Source organism: Kogia breviceps, chromosome 14 (assembly GCF_026419965.1).
Source record: "Kogia breviceps isolate mKogBre1 chromosome 14, mKogBre1 haplotype 1, whole genome shotgun sequence".
NCBI classification, from domain to species: Eukaryota; Metazoa; Chordata; class Mammalia; order Artiodactyla; family Physeteridae; genus Kogia; species Kogia breviceps.
This window is the reverse complement of record NC_081323.1, coordinates 43,165,889-43,184,588: the sequence shown is the minus strand read 5'-3', so window position 1 is coordinate 43,184,588 and position 18,700 is coordinate 43,165,889. Positions and strand designations below refer to the sequence as shown.

At 43.6% G+C, this 18,700-nt stretch overlaps 1 protein-coding gene across 2 annotated transcripts; it reads left to right on the top strand.

Annotated features, from left to right (window-relative positions):
• Positions 1 to 1,760: 1,760 nt before the first annotated feature.
• Positions 1,761 to 15,018, top strand: CHGB (chromogranin B). 2 transcript variants are annotated; one of them, XM_067013076.1, is made up of 5 exons: positions 1,761 to 2,103; positions 6,499 to 6,545; positions 7,012 to 7,105; positions 12,043 to 13,670; positions 14,629 to 15,018. In XM_067013076.1, the coding sequence occupies exons 1-5, from the start codon at positions 2,055 to 2,057 to the stop codon at positions 14,710 to 14,712; spliced, it is 1,902 nt and encodes a 633-aa protein (XP_066869177.1). In that variant the 5' UTR covers positions 1,761 to 2,054; the 3' UTR covers positions 14,713 to 15,018. The 2 variants fall into 2 exon arrangements, with proteins under 2 accessions (XP_066869177.1, XP_058893617.1); XM_059037634.2 differs by having other exon boundaries at positions 12,043 to 13,739.
• The last annotated feature ends 3,682 nt before the right edge of the window (positions 15,019 to 18,700 follow it).

The window sequence follows — 18,700 nt, the reverse complement described above, 5'->3', positions numbered from 1 at the left end:
TGCTATAGCCAGTGGAATATGTATCTACTACAGTGCTTGATATATAGTAAGCATTTATATATGCAAATGAAATGAATTCATAAATTTTGAAAGAAAAATCTAAACTCAGAACGTGTACTGCTAACCTGTGGTTTTGAACTATATGCCATTTTTTTGGTCTGTTTGCTTCCTGATTCCTTCCTCTGTTCTGTATTGCTGGAGAGACTGGCCCTTGCAAACTAAATTTTACAGCCTTCCCTGTCAGTCTTTCCCAGGTATGTTCAGCCACTAAGAGGTACTTGCACTGAAAGAAAGGAGAAGTTGGGGTTTTTATCCCCTTTTCTCTTCTTGGGAGGAAGGGGATGCATCTCTAGCAGTGGCTGCTTCTCTTCTGTGGTTCTAGCTTCCTTCCTCCATGGCCCCATGGACTTTGTAGCTTGTAAAGTTTCCCACTTCTACCAGGTGGTCCATGTTTCTGGGGTCCAGGGAAGACACATCCTTTCTTTTCCCTACCATTCCCTCGGGGCATAGCAGCTGCCTGCAGTTAACAATCTCTGGGTCTCCTCATTTTCTCCTATTTGCTTTTCAGCTTTTCTAATCCTTGAGTATTATTTCCTGTATTAAATTCCCTCTGGTAGTTTCATTTTCCTGGCTGGGTCCTGATGGAGTACCTATTTCAGGAGCCATGTGCAAAGCTATGCTTTTTTCTGAACTCTGGTTTCTAAGGGAGATATGCTTTCCTCTTTAATTCCTCTTTGAGAGCATTCCTGAGAAATGTTCTTCCCTATGGCTTCTTTTCTTTTCCTATAGTAATAGTATTCTGTACAACTTGAGATAAAATTATATCCAGAACAACAACAGCAATCAAAAAGTTAGGTCAGCCCACTATTGTAAAGATGTCATCTGTTCCCAAATTGATCCACAGATTAAAGATGTCAGCTGTTACCAAATTGATCTATAGATTTGATGCAATTACTATCAAAATCCTCAGAGTTTTTTTCATGAAAATTGAAAACTGATTCTAAGATTTATATGAAAATGCAAAGGGCCAAGAATAACCAACAACATCCTAAAGAAAAACAAGGAGAGAAGACCTTTTCCACCAGATATCAAGACTTATTTAAAAGCTATGGTGATAGAGAAAGTATGTTACTGCTCCAAGGATAAACAAATAGGCCACTGAAATGGAATGGACTGATATTCTAGAACAGTCCAGAAACATACCCGCACACATATGGACTCCAGGTTTTTTTCAAAGTTAAACTACAGAGCAGGTGGGAAATATGGTCATTTCAGGAAAAAGAAAAAATTCCCAGAACAATTAGGTGGTGATATGGTTTAAAAAATAAGTGACTGTACCCCTGTCTCATACCATGTTTATTCTAAAGCCCTGTTTCCTAAGGAAAATATTGATTTCCTCTGTCATCTTGCTTTGAGAGAATTCCTGAGAAATCTTCTTCCCAAAGGCTTCTCCCACCTCGCCCCGTACATGGTGATCTGAAATAATTAAAAGTTTATAAAATAATGAGAAAAAAGAAAAGTAAGTCTGAATGTAGGAACTGGCTGTCGACCAACTGACAACAGTGAAAAAGACATACACAGCCTCAAACACATGTTTCTAGATACGGAGGTTGGGGGGTGGTGCGGTGCAGGGGAGATGAGAAATAAGCTTGAACAATCTAAGCAGGACCTCGCTCCTCTCCCTCCGACTCATTTTAACTACCTCCCCTCACCCTTCCACCCCTTCTTCTGCCTAACTCCCCACCCCCGCTCAAGACCCAGAGCACCAAGGCGACTGGACTGGCGTAAATTTCTTCCTACTTGCGCGACCGCCCCCGGGGCCGCCTCATGACGTCAGGGCTGAGCGAGGGGGCGCCGCCTCCTGGGTGCCCGCCCCTCCCGGCCCTGCGGCCCCGGCTTGCTCCTTAAAAGAGCGGGGCCTGCGCCAACCTCGCCACACCGCGGGGACCAGGATACAAGGCTATTTTTCCGGAGCATCTTCATCTCGCCTTCCGTCCACGTCTGCTCACCGCCAGCCGCCACCCTCTTCTGCGCAGATTCCGGTGAGCCGGGCCATGCAGCCTGCAGTGCTTCTCGGCCTCCTGGGAGCCACGATGATGGCGGGTGAGTGGGCACTGTGGGACGTTCAGCACCGCGGACAGCGCCAGCCTCTGCCTCTCCGGCCACTCTGGGCATCCTGACTGGCGGATACTGGGAGACGGGGAGGGTTGAGTGGATGGTGTCTCCCTCTTGCTTGAGGTTCTTACTTTCTTCTCTTCCCTGGGTATTTCCCTTCAACTCCCCGCCCCAACGTCTGACTTGGAAAAAGCCAGAGAGCTTCCTAGCCCAACCAAAAGAGTCTGTTTTTATATATATAAAGAAGACGTGCCCGCGCCTCCAAGGAAACCCCACATTTTGTGCTCGCTTCTAAAATGTCACATCCTCTTTACCTGTTTAGAGAGATGCTGTTATAGTCTTATTCTGTATCTGTAATTAAGTGTTTGTTTGGCTTTCTAAACCCAGATGACCACGGAGAGACAGGAGTACATGTATTATATTAGTTGGCAACTGTATAATTTATTTTATTATTTAAACATGATTAGATAAAAGTAAGTCTCTTATGTATATATGTAGATAAGATATATCTTTTTTCTTAACACATTCATATATGTGTGTTCATGTATATGTATGCACAGGTTTAGTGTAATATTTTTCTCTATTTTGTATTACTGTCTCTGGGGAGAGGTAATTTCACATTTAAATTAATCCATCTTTAAATTTAAAATGGAAACTGCAAGAGATATTTTGACTTTCGTATTCCAGAAAAATAGTGAGTATAAAATAACCACGAAAAATATTTTTAGAGTAGTAAAAAAAAATCGTTTTAGTCAATTTGGGAGGATAAAATTTTAAGTAGTAGATATTTGACAGTGCCTCTTTATGTGTCGAAAATTGTGGGATTGCTCTTTCAAACTACTCTGAATCTCAAAGAAATGATCTTTGGAGATTTGGAGATTGGGGGAAAAAGTGTGTGTGTGTGTGTGTGTGTGTGTGTGTGTGTGTGTGTGTTGAAGTAAAATCCATGAGTCCACTGAGAAGTAAATATGCCACCACCAGATTAAATTGGAGGGGTTTTTTTAGCTGTCTTAATGACCTCATAGAATATTGTTCTTATCTGAGATAGAGATTCCTAACTAGAGTTGAGGCATTGCTATCCATGAATATGAGGGTTTCATTGATAGCAATTACGGGATCCCAAAGAGAAAATGAAAGCCACTGGTAATTTATTTTATTGCAAACTACATACATTCAGAATTTTCTAAAATTCTTGTCACTCTTACAAATTGCCTATAAATGTTCTTGATTTAATTAAAGAAAACCAAATGAATGTTTAGAGTCCTTCCTGGTCAAAAATATTTTCAGAAAGGAATTGCTTAACAAGCTAAATCTGTGCTATACATTGTGCTATAGACCACAAAAACAATGTCATTTATGAGACTTATTTAACTATAGTGGTAAAATATTTATGGCTCTTATGCAAGATAATATTTTAAGAAGGGTTTATATTTTAACAGCAACTAAAATCAAGATATTATATTTTTAAAAAAATTTTCACTGAGCTATACTTCACACTCCATAAAATCCATAAAGTGCATAATTCAGTGGTTTTTAGTACATTCACAGATTGTCACATTTCAGAACATTTTCATCATGGTAGAAAGGAACTCCATACACATTAGCAGTCATTCCCCATTCCCACCTCCCCCAAATGCTTGGATATTAGACATGGTAGCTTTCAAGCAGAGGAAACCTGCAGAAACCATCTGGCTCATTTCCTACCATTATGAGCTTCTGAAGGGAGACCTACACCTTTCTACAGGAGTTGTGCACTCTAAAAATTAATATGAGTGAAGGAGCTACATGCTATTCATATATAGTAGGTAAGATGGTTTCTGCATTCAAAAGCGTTAACGGGGACCTCCCTGGTGGTGCAGTGGTTAAGAATCCACCTGCCAATGCAGGGGACACAGGTTCGATCCCTGGTCCAGGAAGATCCCACATGCCATGGAGCAACTGAGCCCGTGTGCCACAACTACTGAGCCTGCGCTCTAGAGCCCTTGAGCCACAACTACTGAGCCCGTGTGCCACAACTACTGAAGCCCATGCGCCTAGAGCCCGTGCTCCACAACAGGAGAAGCCACCGCAATGAGAAGCCTGCACACTGCAATGAAGAGTAGCCCCTGCTCGCCACAACTAGAGAAAGCCTGCGCGCAGCAACAAAGACCCAACGCAGCCAAACAAACAAACAAAAAAAACAAAAAGAATTTGCGTACCATGTTATTTTATAGCTGTATTTTCATTCCGGGATGAAACCTTAGTTTGGTACTCTTATGGAATATTAATACTTTGGAAGTTATTCTCAGATCTATCATATGATATTATTTGAAAAATTTTCTGCCATTTGACTACTTCACTTTTATCACAATTATTGGGTTTTCTTTTGTGCACCCTTAATGTTAACTTTTACAAAACTAAGTTAAACCACTTTAGGGGTATCAACATACGTTCAGTTATTACTTTGCTGCCACAGATTCTATTGGAAGAAATACAATGGAACTTAGATGTCTCACTAGATGCATAATATGCTTTCATAAGGAGACCTTAGTTCCTTTCCATCAAAAGGATGTCTGAAGAGCCTCAATTAGGAAACAGGATTGTTCTGTAAAAACAAACATGAGCTACAAATTGTTTAGAGTCACAAAAGAAAAATATTCCTCACCCCTCAAATCAGATGACTGTTACTACTTTAGCAATATCAATAGTTAATAATAGCACCTATTAAACATTTGTGGAAAAAGAAAAGTTATTAGCAAGAAACTGCATTTACCAAAGAAAGTTTAGTAAAGCTAGAATTTTAAAAGGCACTTTCTAGTTTATGACAGAAGTAATTCTCTCAGTTATTTCTTTTCAGAGCATTTTACAGATCTCAGGTGGGAAGAGTAAGTGCCAAAGTGGGAATGTTCTCAAATAACAGCCATTTGGGGGATAAAATAATGGCCCAGCATATTGGACCCTGAGTACCAAAGGTGGCCATCCAAATCTTGTCTGAACTATATTTCAGGAAGATAGTGGGGTCATACCTTGTTAATGACTTCTTAAATATTTTACCAATGATTTTAACATGCTGCATAACTTTGGGCCTATTGAAACAATTGAAGTAGATCCCAGGATGTGCTTTGAAAAGGAAAATTCAGTAAGGTGAGCAAATGAAATAGGAGTTTTATTTCTAGATTGAGCTCTGTGATATGCAATTGATTGGGAGGAGGTGAAGAGATTGGAAAGCAAATATTTGGGGAGGAAAGGTCAGGTTGCTGGTAATAAGAAACAGCATAATAAGAAATAAGAATAAGAAATAGCAGTTTCTCCTCTAGGGAATGTCAGGAGAACTGTAGAGATGGGCCTATGTAAATGTGCTTTGAGCTTCTCCAGTGGGAAGGGCTTAGACAAAACAAAGTCAAAGATAAAAGAATCAAAGCAACTTTGAAAAAGGAAAAAAAAAAAAAAAAAAGCACTGTAAAATTAAAAACACCTGAAGCATTTCCTAAGATGACAAAGGCACTTCAATCACTGGTTTAAAATAAGCAGAATCTCATGAAATTCAATTTTTAATTTAAATAAATTAAAATTTATCTTTTTGCAATATCCTCATGAACCATCCATTAAACACCTATTTGCATATGATATTATGGACTCGACAATGTCCTGGTAAAATTAGATACCTCCTGTATTCTTTACATGGCTGCAGACAACATGGGGGAAGGGAAACAACACTGATACAGACACATAAGCGTGCTTGTCCAAGAAAAGGCTTGGGGGTAAAACGAGGTAATTAATTATATAAGATAATCATAACCACATTTTTGTAAAGGAAGTGAGCTTCGGGGAGAATATTTTCTTGGGGACAGGAAAAGGCAAAGGGAATCACAGATCTTTACCCATTTTGAGTAGGCAGAAGGGTTCAGGAGGGCACTCCGGTTTCATTTAAACTAGGTTTGTTTTAAATTTTTTATTGACATATAATATATGTACAGAAAACTGCATATAGATCATAAGTATACAGCTTACTGAATTTTTCCCTCCTTAAGCACACCTGTGTAATCAGCACCCAGATCAAAATCAGAACAGTGCCAGTATCCCAGAAGCTCCCCTTGTGTGGATTTGATTTATATTGGATATAAGATAGCATTCATTTTCAAATCATGTTTATGACATTGCTAGGGGAAACAGCTGTGTGTGTGTGCATGCGCACGTGCGTGTGTGTGTGTGTGTGTGTGTGTGTGTGCGCAACTGGGGCAATTCTGGTCCCTGGGACAGACATCCCCAACTATCTCCACTCTGCTCAGCTCTGACTTTGCCCCTCCCTCCAAGTAACATGCTGGGGGTGGGGTGATTTTTTGAGTTTGGGGACACACAGCTTCCAAAAATCACCTCACTTCCCATTCTTTTTTTCTTTCAAAGCTGTCAGTTCTATGCCAGTGGACATCAGGAACCACAGTGAAGAAATGGTAAGTTGAAATGGAAGTCTGGAATCTAGACTTATATCTGGACTCGGGATTCTCCCACCCCGTATCTCATCAAATTAAACAAAATAAAAAACAAAAATAGACAAACAACAATGAGGAAATGAGAGCAAGTGAAGTCCCTCCTGCCCTGGGCTTTTACCTCCTTCCTGGATGTTTTAGTGCCCCTGAGGATAGCTGTCATCACACTGTTTTCCTTTGAATCTGTTCAGAAATGGGTGTTTATTTCTCTTCTCTGGATAGTCTTGACCCAGTGTCTTCTTGCATTGCTCTGTGGGGAGGCCTGGGAGGTTTCATTACAGTCCTATACGTAAGTCTACATTCCTGACCCAAGGGGTCTGCATCGGTACAGGTCACATAGCCAAGCCTCTCTTGACAGCAGCTCTGGCTTAAGTAGTCAGGCATCCCAGTGATACCAGCTTGGCCAACCTGCTTTCTGGTTTCCCCCTAGGTGACTCGCTGCATCATTGAGGTCCTCTCAAATGCCTTGTCGAAGTCCAACACTCCACCCATCACCCCTGAGTGCCGACAAGTCCTGAAGAAGAGTAAGTATCCTCCACTGCAGGAGATCTTTGTCCCTTGAGTAGTTCTTTCTCTTGCTCCCTCTGTTTTGCCTTCCACTTTACCTCCATATGAACCAGACGCATGATGCAGTGGGAAGACTACAGGCTAGATCAGTATCTGCGGAGATAACATATGGCTTCCGAACCCTGCTGTGCCACTTAATAGCCGTGTTACCATGGGGAAGACCCCTTGCCTCTCTGGGCTCATTTCCTCAAAGTAAAATGAGGGAGTTGAACTCAATGATAGTCTGTGAGCTGTTTATATAGTTCTTAAATTCCTTGGTTTGAGAGTTTGGAATTTTAAAACAAGCTTTCATTTGGGTGGAGGGAGGTATGGGGAGTGCTTGTTTGTGATTAGACAGGGAGGCGAAGTGTTCTGGAAGCAATGGAAGATGAAAGGATAGAAGGAGACAAAAATTATTCTTCTCTTTACCTTCTACTCTTCTGACAATGAGGAGTTAGAAGCTTGGAAAGGTGACTGGGAAACTTCTGGCCTTGTTTACATGACAGATTGGTTAAGCCATTTTAATGCATAGCTTGTTAGAATGAGAGGTACTACCAAATGGTATCAGGAGTTCCAGGCCTGAGAACCGGAAGGGGTGGGGGTAGACTTAGAGCATCCAAGGAGTCAGAGCAATGGCCTCTGGGTCTAGATTGGAATGTTCCTCTATACAAAACAGCTTATGTTACAAACAAAATTTGAACAGTGATACGAGCAGTATCCATTGGAAGTTGACATGAAGAGGTAAATTTTACAAAACTATGCATCTCTGGGACTTCCCTGGCGGTCCAGTGGTTAAGACTCTGTGCTCTCAGTGCAGGGGGCACGGGTTCGATCCCTGGTTGGGGAACTAAGATCCTGCATGCTGCACAGCATGGCCAAAACAAAAATAAAAACTATGCATCTCTTTTAGCATGAAATCAAACTGATTCAAACAAATCTGAAAAGCTCTGTTCACTTCAACACCTTTCTCTGCTTTTAAATTCTTAGTCAAGCTGAGAACAGTGGATTTTCTTTTTTCTTTTCACCTTCAAAATCTCCTATTGCAAGATAATACTCTCTTGCTGTTGCTGCACATGAGGCCCATGCATAAAATTATAACAACAAGTATGAGTGACTAGCCAAAAGAGTAACGTGGGGGGACTCAATCCACTATTGGGGGCTTCAGGATAACCATAGTAGGTGTGGGGGCCTGAGACGGTAAGAGACACATGCACAGTGGAAGGAAGCTTCTCTACCACTCCCAGCCTACATGCCTCTTTCTGAATTTCTCCCCAACTTTCTTTTCCAGCAATTACAGAAATGAGCTTGTTAGAATGAGCTTATTAGCCTTTGCAGGGAATGAGTGAGAGCAGGGTGGGTCTCCAGGCAGGGACTAAAGGCTGCTCCTTTGGGCAAACCCGACTCGACTTATCTCCCTTCCCCTTTCTTTGTTTACCAGATGGATGCAGAAGTTTTGGGTCTGTCACACTAGGTCATCAAAGAGCCAAGATTGCTTAGGAAGAGTTGTTGATTGTAGGGCTTTGCTAACTGCCAAGATCAGATTCTTAGCTCTCAGGTAGCATTCTAGCCTCTGCTCATCACTGATTGTGCCCTGGGGTCTTTTGAGTCTCTTGAGAGAGCCCCAGGAAAACTGGTAAAAATCAAATGACCCATGTCTATCAGGACCTTGGAGACATCATACCCAGACAGCCATTAAATACTGAGATCAGAGAGATTTGAGCTCCTCCGGGGTTGCAGACTCAAACATCAGCCAGGGCCAGGCAAACACATAAGAGAAAGGAATAAAACAGGACAGGAAGTGACTCACGAACTGGAGGATACATGCCCCTTCTAAGGAGGAGTAGATTTTTCGCAGCTTGAAACCTGTTGTGAGAGAAATATAGATTCTGTTACCAGATCTTGGGATTTTTCAAAAGAATTTAAAATTTGGATATCTAAGCAATATCTCCTAGTATTTAAGTATTGCCTCTGAATTCAAATTTACTAAAAATGTTATTTAGGCCAAATAGAATTCACCTTTGGGCTACCAGTTCGTAACTTCTGTCGACTGAAAAAAAAAAAAAGCACAACCTAAAATTTGAGATTTATATTTTATTCCATGGACATACTAAGGACTTAAGCCCAGGAGACAACCTCTCAGATACAGTCTGAGGGACTGATTTGAAGAGGTAAGGGATGAGCCAGGATATATATATGCGTTCTTGCAATCAAAACCAGATAGTCAGAATATCAAAATATTACTGTTAATTAAAGAAAACCAGGCATCTTAAGTTAACGAATTTAGCACTTTTCTATGTATGGGAAGATACAAGAGTCTGGGCTTATTGAAGTCATTCCTTTGATATGCACCTTAATTATCTTGTTTTTTTCCATCTTGAATCCCCTCTGGGTATACAGTTAGGTGTGGCTGCAGTGCCTAGATGGCCAGGACATCCTTTGTTTACTGATTTGGCAGGCGACATTCTTTGTCCACACTTCTGTCCTATTCTGGTTTTCTCTCTCCTGCTGAAATGTCTTATGCTGATCACAGGACTGGTGGAGCTTTCTGCCAACAAGTTGGATGAATTCCTTCATGTAGCCTCCCTCCCATCCCCAGCCCATCTCTGTCTGCACTCCCACTCTCTCCAGCACATCTCTGGAGTGAGCACACGCTTACTGAGCAAACAAACATTTGAGGAGCAGGGAAGAATCATTGTTTCATGGCTTGACAAGACCTTAGGAAATTCATAGTCCAATTTCTTAACAGGTATAAGAATCTCTTTGATCTGGTCATCTTTGCAACATGACAGGGATGGAAGGTGCATTTTCCCCTTTTTACTTGAAGTAAGAGTGAGCTTCACACCTTGGGTTTACAGATTGACAAGACTGTATGCTGCTAATCACAGCCCTCCTCAGATCTCACCTGAGGGGACTTAAAGCTAAATTTAGGAGGAAGTGCTAAGCCTCAGGCAAGCTGCTACAAGCAGCACACATTTAACCTGGAAAAAATAAAAATACTTCTCTTCTTGACCAGCAGGCAGTAGGAAAGGGGCCACACAGACTCTGCCTCGGGAAGCTAAGATTCTGTCTGGATGACATCAGTATCCGCTCAAAGCCTCCCTGCTTACCTATGCATACCTGGTCAGCCCTGCCTCAGTGCTGCACACACCACCACTGGCTCTTAAAAGGCAAAGGCACTGGTGAGGGGCCAGCCCTCAGGTGTCTGGGTATGAAAGGTCAGGGACATTTCAGTTGCCTCATAAAACATGAAAATATTATCATGCCACGCTGGGCTTTTAAGCAGAGAGGAATAGACTGTCTGCTATTTCTTGGACATTTTTACAAAACAGACCAATTTTTTCTATTTTGCAAATATCAGTTCAAAACGACTCATCAAGAGCCATTCAATAGAAATATCATGTGAACCACAAATATAATTTCAAATTTTCCAGTAGCCACATTAAAAAAGTAAAAAGAGACAGGTGAAATTAACTTTAATAATACATTTAATTTTGTCCAATTTATTTTATTCAATATATAATCTGTACATACAATATGTTTATAATATATATTATCGTGTTATATCCAAAATATTATCATTCCAACATATAATCAATACGAAAATCTGAGATATTTTACATTCCTGTTTTTCATCTGAAGTCTGAAATCTGGTGGTTTCTTACATTTACAACATGTCTTAGTCTGCACCAGCCACATTTCAAGTCCTCAGTAGCCACAAAGGTTTGGTGGCCCCCACCATGGATGGTGCAGACGTCAGCCTAGAGCTGTGAGCAGCCTTGGCTTCAGGTGTTCTATATGAACTCAGTGACATCAGTTGAAATCCAAGCCCTCCCAGCTAACAACTCAGACAGTGTTAACTGCATATCTTCTTTCACAGGATGCCCTTGAGTTAAAGAGGATTTAGTGAAGGTGCTGTCAACATTTAGAAAAGATGAGAAAAAACAGCATTCAATTAAAATGTCGGTTATACTGTCTATTGTTGATTTGTGCAATACAAAGATAACTCAGTTTACTGAAGTTCATTCTCAACATTTGAGAACATGTGGGGCGGATGGGACCTGAGTGAGGGAAGGACATGGTCCTTTCCACTGCTGTGCAGTTTTCTCAGGGAAGAAACAAACACCCTGCTTATCACCAATTACTAAGTTTTATTGTCACTTACTGCTAAGCTGCATCTACACAATTGATTGGATAATAAAAGTCTGATAAACTAATTTAAAAATTTTTTAATCCTTTGTTGAATCTGATATTTCCCATTTTGGGCATTTAACTTCATTTAGCTGGAGTCTAGTGGGAACCATTTACACAATGCTAACTTTTAAACCCATACTTAGAGCAAACATGGAAATAATGGTCCTGAATTACACCTCTCTGAGCCTCAGTGTCTCTGTCCACAAAAAGAGGAGGTTGAAATCGACAAATTCTAAGGTGTCTTCTGGTTCTAAATTCTAGTATTTTATAAACCTATATTTGGATTTCAGTTTGGTCATTGAAAGATGCTTGTTGGGTATTATGAAAAAAATATGCAGAGAATTTATTATCAGATTTAAACACAGCTAAGGAGTTTTCATACCATTTCTTTCTTTCTTTTTAAAATATTTATTTATTTATCTGGCTGTGCTGGATCTTAGTTGCAGCATGCGGGATCTTGGTTGCAGCAGGCAGGATCTAGTTCCCTGACCAGGGATCGAACCCTGGCCCCCTGCACTGGGAATGTGGAGTCTTAACCGCTGGACCAGCAGGGAAGTCCCCATACCATTTCTTTTAAAAGTAATCTGAGTATATTCTTTATTAACTTAAAAACTTACCCAAGGATTTTCAGGATCTTGAGGATTTGTAGTGATCACGGAGGCTGTGCTTACTGAACCACAAACAATTCTGAAGTGATACTTAGTCTTTTTTATTTTCATTATAGGTGGAAAACAGCTCAAAGATGAAGAGAAAAGTGAAAATGAAAACACAAGGTTTGAAGTGAGATTGTTAAGAGACCCAGCTGACGCCTCAGAAGCCCCCAGGACCTCCAGTAGGGAGGACGCAGGGGAGGAGGACGCCCAAGGCCAGACAGTGGCAGACACAGAGGGCGGTGGGCACAGCCGAGAGCGGGCAGGCGAGCCCCAAGGCAGCCAAGTGGCCAAAGAAGCAAAGACACGCCATTCTGAGAAGAGCAAGGGACACGACAGGGTGGAAGAAGAGACGGAGAAATATCAGAAAAGGGAGCCTGCGGAAGACGGCAGTGAGGAGAGACACCCTGGAGGGCCAGGAGAGGCACAGACTGCTCTTCTCAGCCACAGAAACCCGACTCCAGCTAAGAAAGAGGAGTTAGTGTCCAGGTACCATACGCAGCTTGCGGGGGGGCTGGAGAAGTCGCATAGCCGGGAGAGGAGCAGCCAGGAGAGTGGAGAGGAGACCGGGAGCCAGGAGAATGGGCCCCGAGAGCCGCAAAGCCGCCCGGAGCGCCGGGAAAGACCTGAGGAGAGCGAGGAGGATGTCAGCCCCGAGGCGGACAAGCGACGCTCGAGGCCAAGACACCACCACGGGAGGAGCAGGCCCGATAGGTCCTCTCAGGAAAGGAATCCTCCCCCTGAGGGAAGGGGATACTCCCGGGAGGAGCCACACGTGGGCACAGCCGACTCAGGGGAAAAGAGAGCCCGCCATGCAACCCTCTCCAGGGCTTCGGAGGAAGAAGCCGAATACGGGGAGGAAGTGAAGAGTCACGTGGCTGCCCGGGCTCCCGGGGACCTGGAGGGGGCACGATATGGGGGCAAAGGAAGTGAAGAGCACCGGGCTCCCAGGCCTCCCAGTGAGCAGAGCCCAGAGCAGGAGGACAGGAGAAAAGGCCTCAGCCTAGAGCTGAATAGCATGGCGCACGGCTATGACGAGGGGAGCGAGGAAGAGAGAGGCCAGGAGGGGGGACCCCGCCACAGAGCCCGGGGAGGGGAGCCGGCAGCCTACTCCGCTCTACACCAAACAGAAGAGAAACGGTTCCTGGGTGAAGCACACCACCGTGTTCAGGAAAGCCAGACGGACAAGGCGAGGCGGCATCCACCAGGCGAGCTGAGAAATTACCTCGACTATGATGAGGAAAAGGGTGAGGAAGGAGCCCGAGGGAAGTGGCCGCAGCTGGGGGACCCGCAAGACGCTGAAGAGAACAGGGAAGAAGCTAGGCTTCGAGGCAAACAGTATGCTCCCCGTCACATCACCGAAAAGAAGAGATTAGCGGAGCTTGTCAGTCCATACTACGACCCTCCCCAGTGGAAGAGCAGCCGCTTTGAGAGAAAAGACCACATGGGTGACAATTTTCTTGAGGTTGAAGAGGAGAATGGGCTGACATTGAATGAGAAGAATTTCTTCCCAGAATACAACTATGACTGGTGGGAGAAAAAGCCCTCGGAGGAGGATGTAAACTGGGGGTATGAGAAGAGAAACCTGGTCCCCAAACTGGATCTGAAAAGGCAGTATGACAGAGTGGCCGAACTGGACCAGCTCCTTCACTACAGGAAGAAGTCAGCTGAGTTCCCGGACTTCTATGCCTCGGAGGAGCAGGTGAGCCGTCGCCACGCAGCAGAAAATGAAGAGGAGAGGGCTGGCCAGGGAGTTCTGATGGAGGAAGAGGTATGGTGTGGGGCTTTTGCTTAAAACTAACTTCAGGTGGTTAATTTTAATATGTTATATACAAGACTATGTGATATTATGGGGGGATATGGATGGGAATTAATCACCATGGGACCGTACGCCTAGTAACGGAGCAGAGACAACCTCTGGGTCTGATTTCCACCTGGCATCTCGCCATTGTCCACAGCCCTGTCCACTTCCTCCCACTGCAGCGCTGCAGTGCTCCTCAATCTCGGCTGCACGTTGTCATCACCTGGAGAGCTTGAAAAATTCCTGACATCTGGGACCCACACCCAGAGATTCTGTTTGGTACTGGATGCTGCCTGGGCATCAGGGTGTTTTAAAGCTCCCAGGTGGTTTCAATGTGCAGCCAAGGTTGAAAACCACTGGTCTAGTGTCTTCTCCTTGGTCATTTGATTTTTCATTGCTCTTTCCCAGGGTAGGAAAGAACAGGTGATACAGAAGTTAGTTGCTTAGTTCCATTTCTGTCATCTCTTGGCCTCTAACAGCCAGACATTTACGTGTAGGAGAAGTAACATTACCAGAGCTTTACCTTCCTTGACAATGTTTTTTCCCCCCAATATTGATTATGTAGGTTGGTGCTTCTCAGACTTGAATGTGCCTCAGAATCATGTGGGATTTCTAGCCTTAGAGTTTCTGATGCAGTAGGTAGGTCGCAGGTGGGGCCCAAGAACCTGTATTTCTGACAAGTTCCCTGGTGATACTGATGCTGCTTGGTCAAGGAACCACACTTTGCAAACCACTGATGTCGGGTATCTCCTATAGCCTCTAACATATCCCAAATTCCCCTTTCTGTTCATACTCCCTAAAACTGCAAAGAACTAAATTGATTAGGGACCTCATGCCTCTACTTTTCTGTATTTTCTAGGAAAAAGAACTTGAAAACTTAGCTGCAATGGATTTGGAACTACAGAAAATAGCTGAGAAATTCAGTGGTAACCGAAGGGGCTGATGGTCGTTGGAGCAAAGAGCAGATTCTAAAAGCAGCCCTCACGTGATCTGTTTTCCACCACTTCACTGAAAGACCCCATTTATCTACCCAAAGGCAGAAAGTAGAATTTACTATTCACCAAATGTTTGACACGATTGGAAATGTCCTTAATTTTTGCCAGAATGTTACTGAAGATATGAATAGCATGACTTGTAGCATATTCTTTATCAAATAATAGATATATAACATGCTTGTGACAATGACTGTGCTACTGTCCTTGAAAAAATGTCTCAGTTTGAAGTAATAAAGATTCATCTGAGGCCAAAAGTGTCATGTTGTCAGCTTCCTTTGGGCTAATAGGGAGGAGTGTGACTTTTAGATCTATTCTTCCAAGTAAATTCTAAAATATAGCACTAAGATTTGTTGGTTTGTTGGTGTTTGGATACAGAAACAAAAGGAAAAAAAAGGGAAAAGAGCAAACCCCTGAAATAAAAGAATGTGGAGGGGGCTTCCCTGGTGGTGCAGTGGTTAAGAATCCGCCTGCCAAGGCAGGGGACGCGGGTTTGAACTCTGGCCCAGGAAGATCCCACATGCCGCAGAGCAACTAAGCCCATGCACCACAACTACTGAGCTCGTGCGCCTAGAGCCTGTGCTCCACAACAAGAGAAGCCACCACAATGAGAAGCCCACGCACTACAAGGAAGAGCAGCCCCCACTTGCCGCAACTAGAGGAAGGCTGTGCATAGCAACAAAGACCCAATGCAGCCAAAAAAATAAATTAAAAAAAAAGAATGTGGAGGATATAAAGAGAAAGAGATCAGGAAAAGACATTGCTCCCCCAGGCTGGAGAAAGATTTAAAAGGCTTGAAGAACCTGTTTCAAAAATTATTATAAGACATTACTTTTAAAATCCGATTATCTGGAGAGCTCTGGGAATCGCTGGCCAAGGGTCATTTTTCAGGGCTGAGGAGAAAGCCTGGATAGTGGCAAGAACTCCAGACTGGGAATCACAACATCTGGGGTAGGCCAGACAGAATCCTTGGACCTTCAGGGCCTGTCTCATATCTGCTCTATAAGAAGACAGGGCTCTGACTCTAAGTAACTGTGTGACTTTGGGCAAGTTACTTTCCCTCTCTGGGCCTCAGATTCATCAGTAAAACAAGGATATCTGTTCCATTGGGTTGTTGTGAGGATGACTGAATTTAAGCAAAACACTCAGAGTAGTGCCCAGTGTAATGCAATGGTGCAGGAAACCGTGGCTGCTACCATTTTTATGGCTGCAGCCTTTCAGAGCAAGACCAACGGACAATAGCCCTTCTCCCTTCTTTTACTTGGCATTTCATTCCTCACAGATGGTGGCTTCTACTTGGTTGATTACTCCTGTTTTGGCAGTTCAGGTAAAGAGTTGTCCTCCGGGCATCACCCATGACTTTTATTCATCTGGAAGGCCTGGTTCTCCTCCTCTTAACTAAGTTAACACTTGCCTGTGATAATTTAGCCAGATTCTTGTCAGGTTAACTCTTGGTGACACACTTCTCCAGGAGAGTGTCAATTTATCATGTGGAGAGCAAGCCAGTGTGATGATCAGTGTGATGAATCTGACAGAAAATTGTTCTAAATCTGGGCACACACACTTCTAAAAGGCTGCTTATTGTCTCTCTAGGTATTTTTTCCAACCATGGGATCATGACGGGCTGCTCGCAAAGGCGATTGGGAAGTGCTGGGGGTCACGGCTGCTGGAGGCAGTCCTCGTGGGACAAGGAGTTAGGATACGAATATCGTTCTGGTTTCTGGGGGCTGCCATAACAAAGTACCACAAGTTGGGTAGTTTAAAACAACAGAAATTTACCCTCTCACAGTTCTGGAGGCCAGAAGTTCAAAATTAAGGTGTTGGCAGGGCTACACTCCCTCCAAACTCAGTAGAAGAATGTCCTTCCTGCCTCTTCCAGCTTCTGGTGGCCCCAGACGTTCCTTGGCCTGTGGCAGCATCATTCCAATCTCTGCCTCCATCTTCTCATGACCATCTTCTTTCTATGACCCTCTTCTCTTCACACAATGTTCTTTTTATAAAGATACCAGTCATGTTGGATTAGGGGCCCACCCTACTCCAATATGAGTAATTACCTCTGCATCAATCGTATTTCCAAATAAGGTCACATTTGGAGGAACTAGGGGTTGGAACTTCAACATATCTTTTTCTGGGGGCAAAATTCAACCCATAACAAGCAGGCCAGCTCCCATACCCCTCGGGTGGATTAACTCTGAGCCGCATATTCTATGTCTCCTAGAACTCCCCGGGGGATTGAGCCCCAGGTGCCACAGGTGGCCTGCTCTCTAGTGCACCCCTTATGGGCTCTCTTTACCTCTCCGTCCTGCTCCTACTGGTGACCCTACTGGTGTTTCCTGGGATCACCTCCCAGATAAACCGATTGTCCTCAACTTCTCATCTCAGGGATTGCTTCTGGGAAAACCCAACCTAAGAAACCGTTCAACAGCAAGCTCAAACTCATCTTATGGTAAATAATGTAACCACACATTGTAATACATTGCAGTTATAATCTCTTGTGTTACTGTGTCCTGAAAGAAGATACTGGGAAATGCGTAACACGTTGCAATACATGCAACGCAATATGTCTCTCCCCTTCTCTACTGCAGTCCAGTAGAAAACAAAGTCATTTCCTAAATAAAGAGAATTCAAGGGGCCCAAAATGAATAGGGATTCACTTACTGGATGAGAGAAACACTGCAATGTATCAAACGCCAGCCTGGCAAGTCACACACACACACACACACACACACACACACACACACACACACAGTGGACACTGCTCATGAGGAGAAGCTGCTGGCAGATGCAGCACAGCTCTGCATGGTGCCCCAGGCTTAGAAATGGTTCATACAGCTTCCTCCTGGCCCACTGCCTGGTGAGGCTGCGTGCTCTGTAGCACAGCTTTTCATCTTAGTTTGCTGACGCTTCAGGGCAGGGGAATGTGCTGGCATGAATGACATATCAAGGCTGCAGGAGACATCCAAGAGAATCCCACCTGAGCCTGGTGCCCAGCAGAATGCAGTTAGGACCTCTGGGTGCCACCATTTCTTTGAGAAGGAGTCAAGGACTAACTGGGTCACTGTTTTTTCCCCCTTAAATCAAAATAATATATGTTGATGGCAAAACATTGAGTGAGTGTTATGAGTTGAATTGTGTGCCTCCAAATGATATGTTGAAGTCCTGACCCCTGGCACCTGTGAATGTGACCTTATTTGGAAATAGAGCTTCTGCAGATGTGATCTATAATAGTTACAATGGGGTCATTAGGGTGGGCCCATATCCAATATGAAGAGGGAAATTTAGATACAGACACATACAGAGAAGAATGCCATGTGAAGACAGACATACAGGGAAGAAGTCCATTTGAAGACAGTGGCAGAGACTGGGGTTATGCTGCCACCAGCCAAGAAACACCTGGGGTCACCAGAAGCTGGAAGAGGCTAGGAAGGATTCCCCCCTAGAACTGTCAGGGGGAGTGTGGCCCTGCTGACACCTTGATTTGGAACTTCTGGCCTCTAGAATTGTGAAATGAATTTCTGTTTTAAGTCACCCAGGTGTGGTACTTTGTTAGGGCACCCTATGTACCTGATATAATGAGAAACAAATGGCCTCTGCCCCCTCCTCCCAAATCCTTCTGCAGACACAGCCATCTATAGTTACTTTACAGTTTTTTTTCTTACTTGAGTATTTAATTGTCACAGTCTCTAATATTTGATCAAGTGATGGGACAGGAGGGGAGAAAGTGTCCTATCATTACAAAATGAAAATCCACAACATACCATTGTAACATATATATAAATGGGAGATCTCAGGTGTGAAATAATTAACTAAATGCAACAATTACTATTTTTAGCTCAGGAGCTAGTCACTTGGACACATAGCAGGCCTCAATGAGAAAGTGAAGACCAAAAGGAAGCAGGATGAGCCATGTGGACACCTGGGGAAGGACACTTCAGGCGG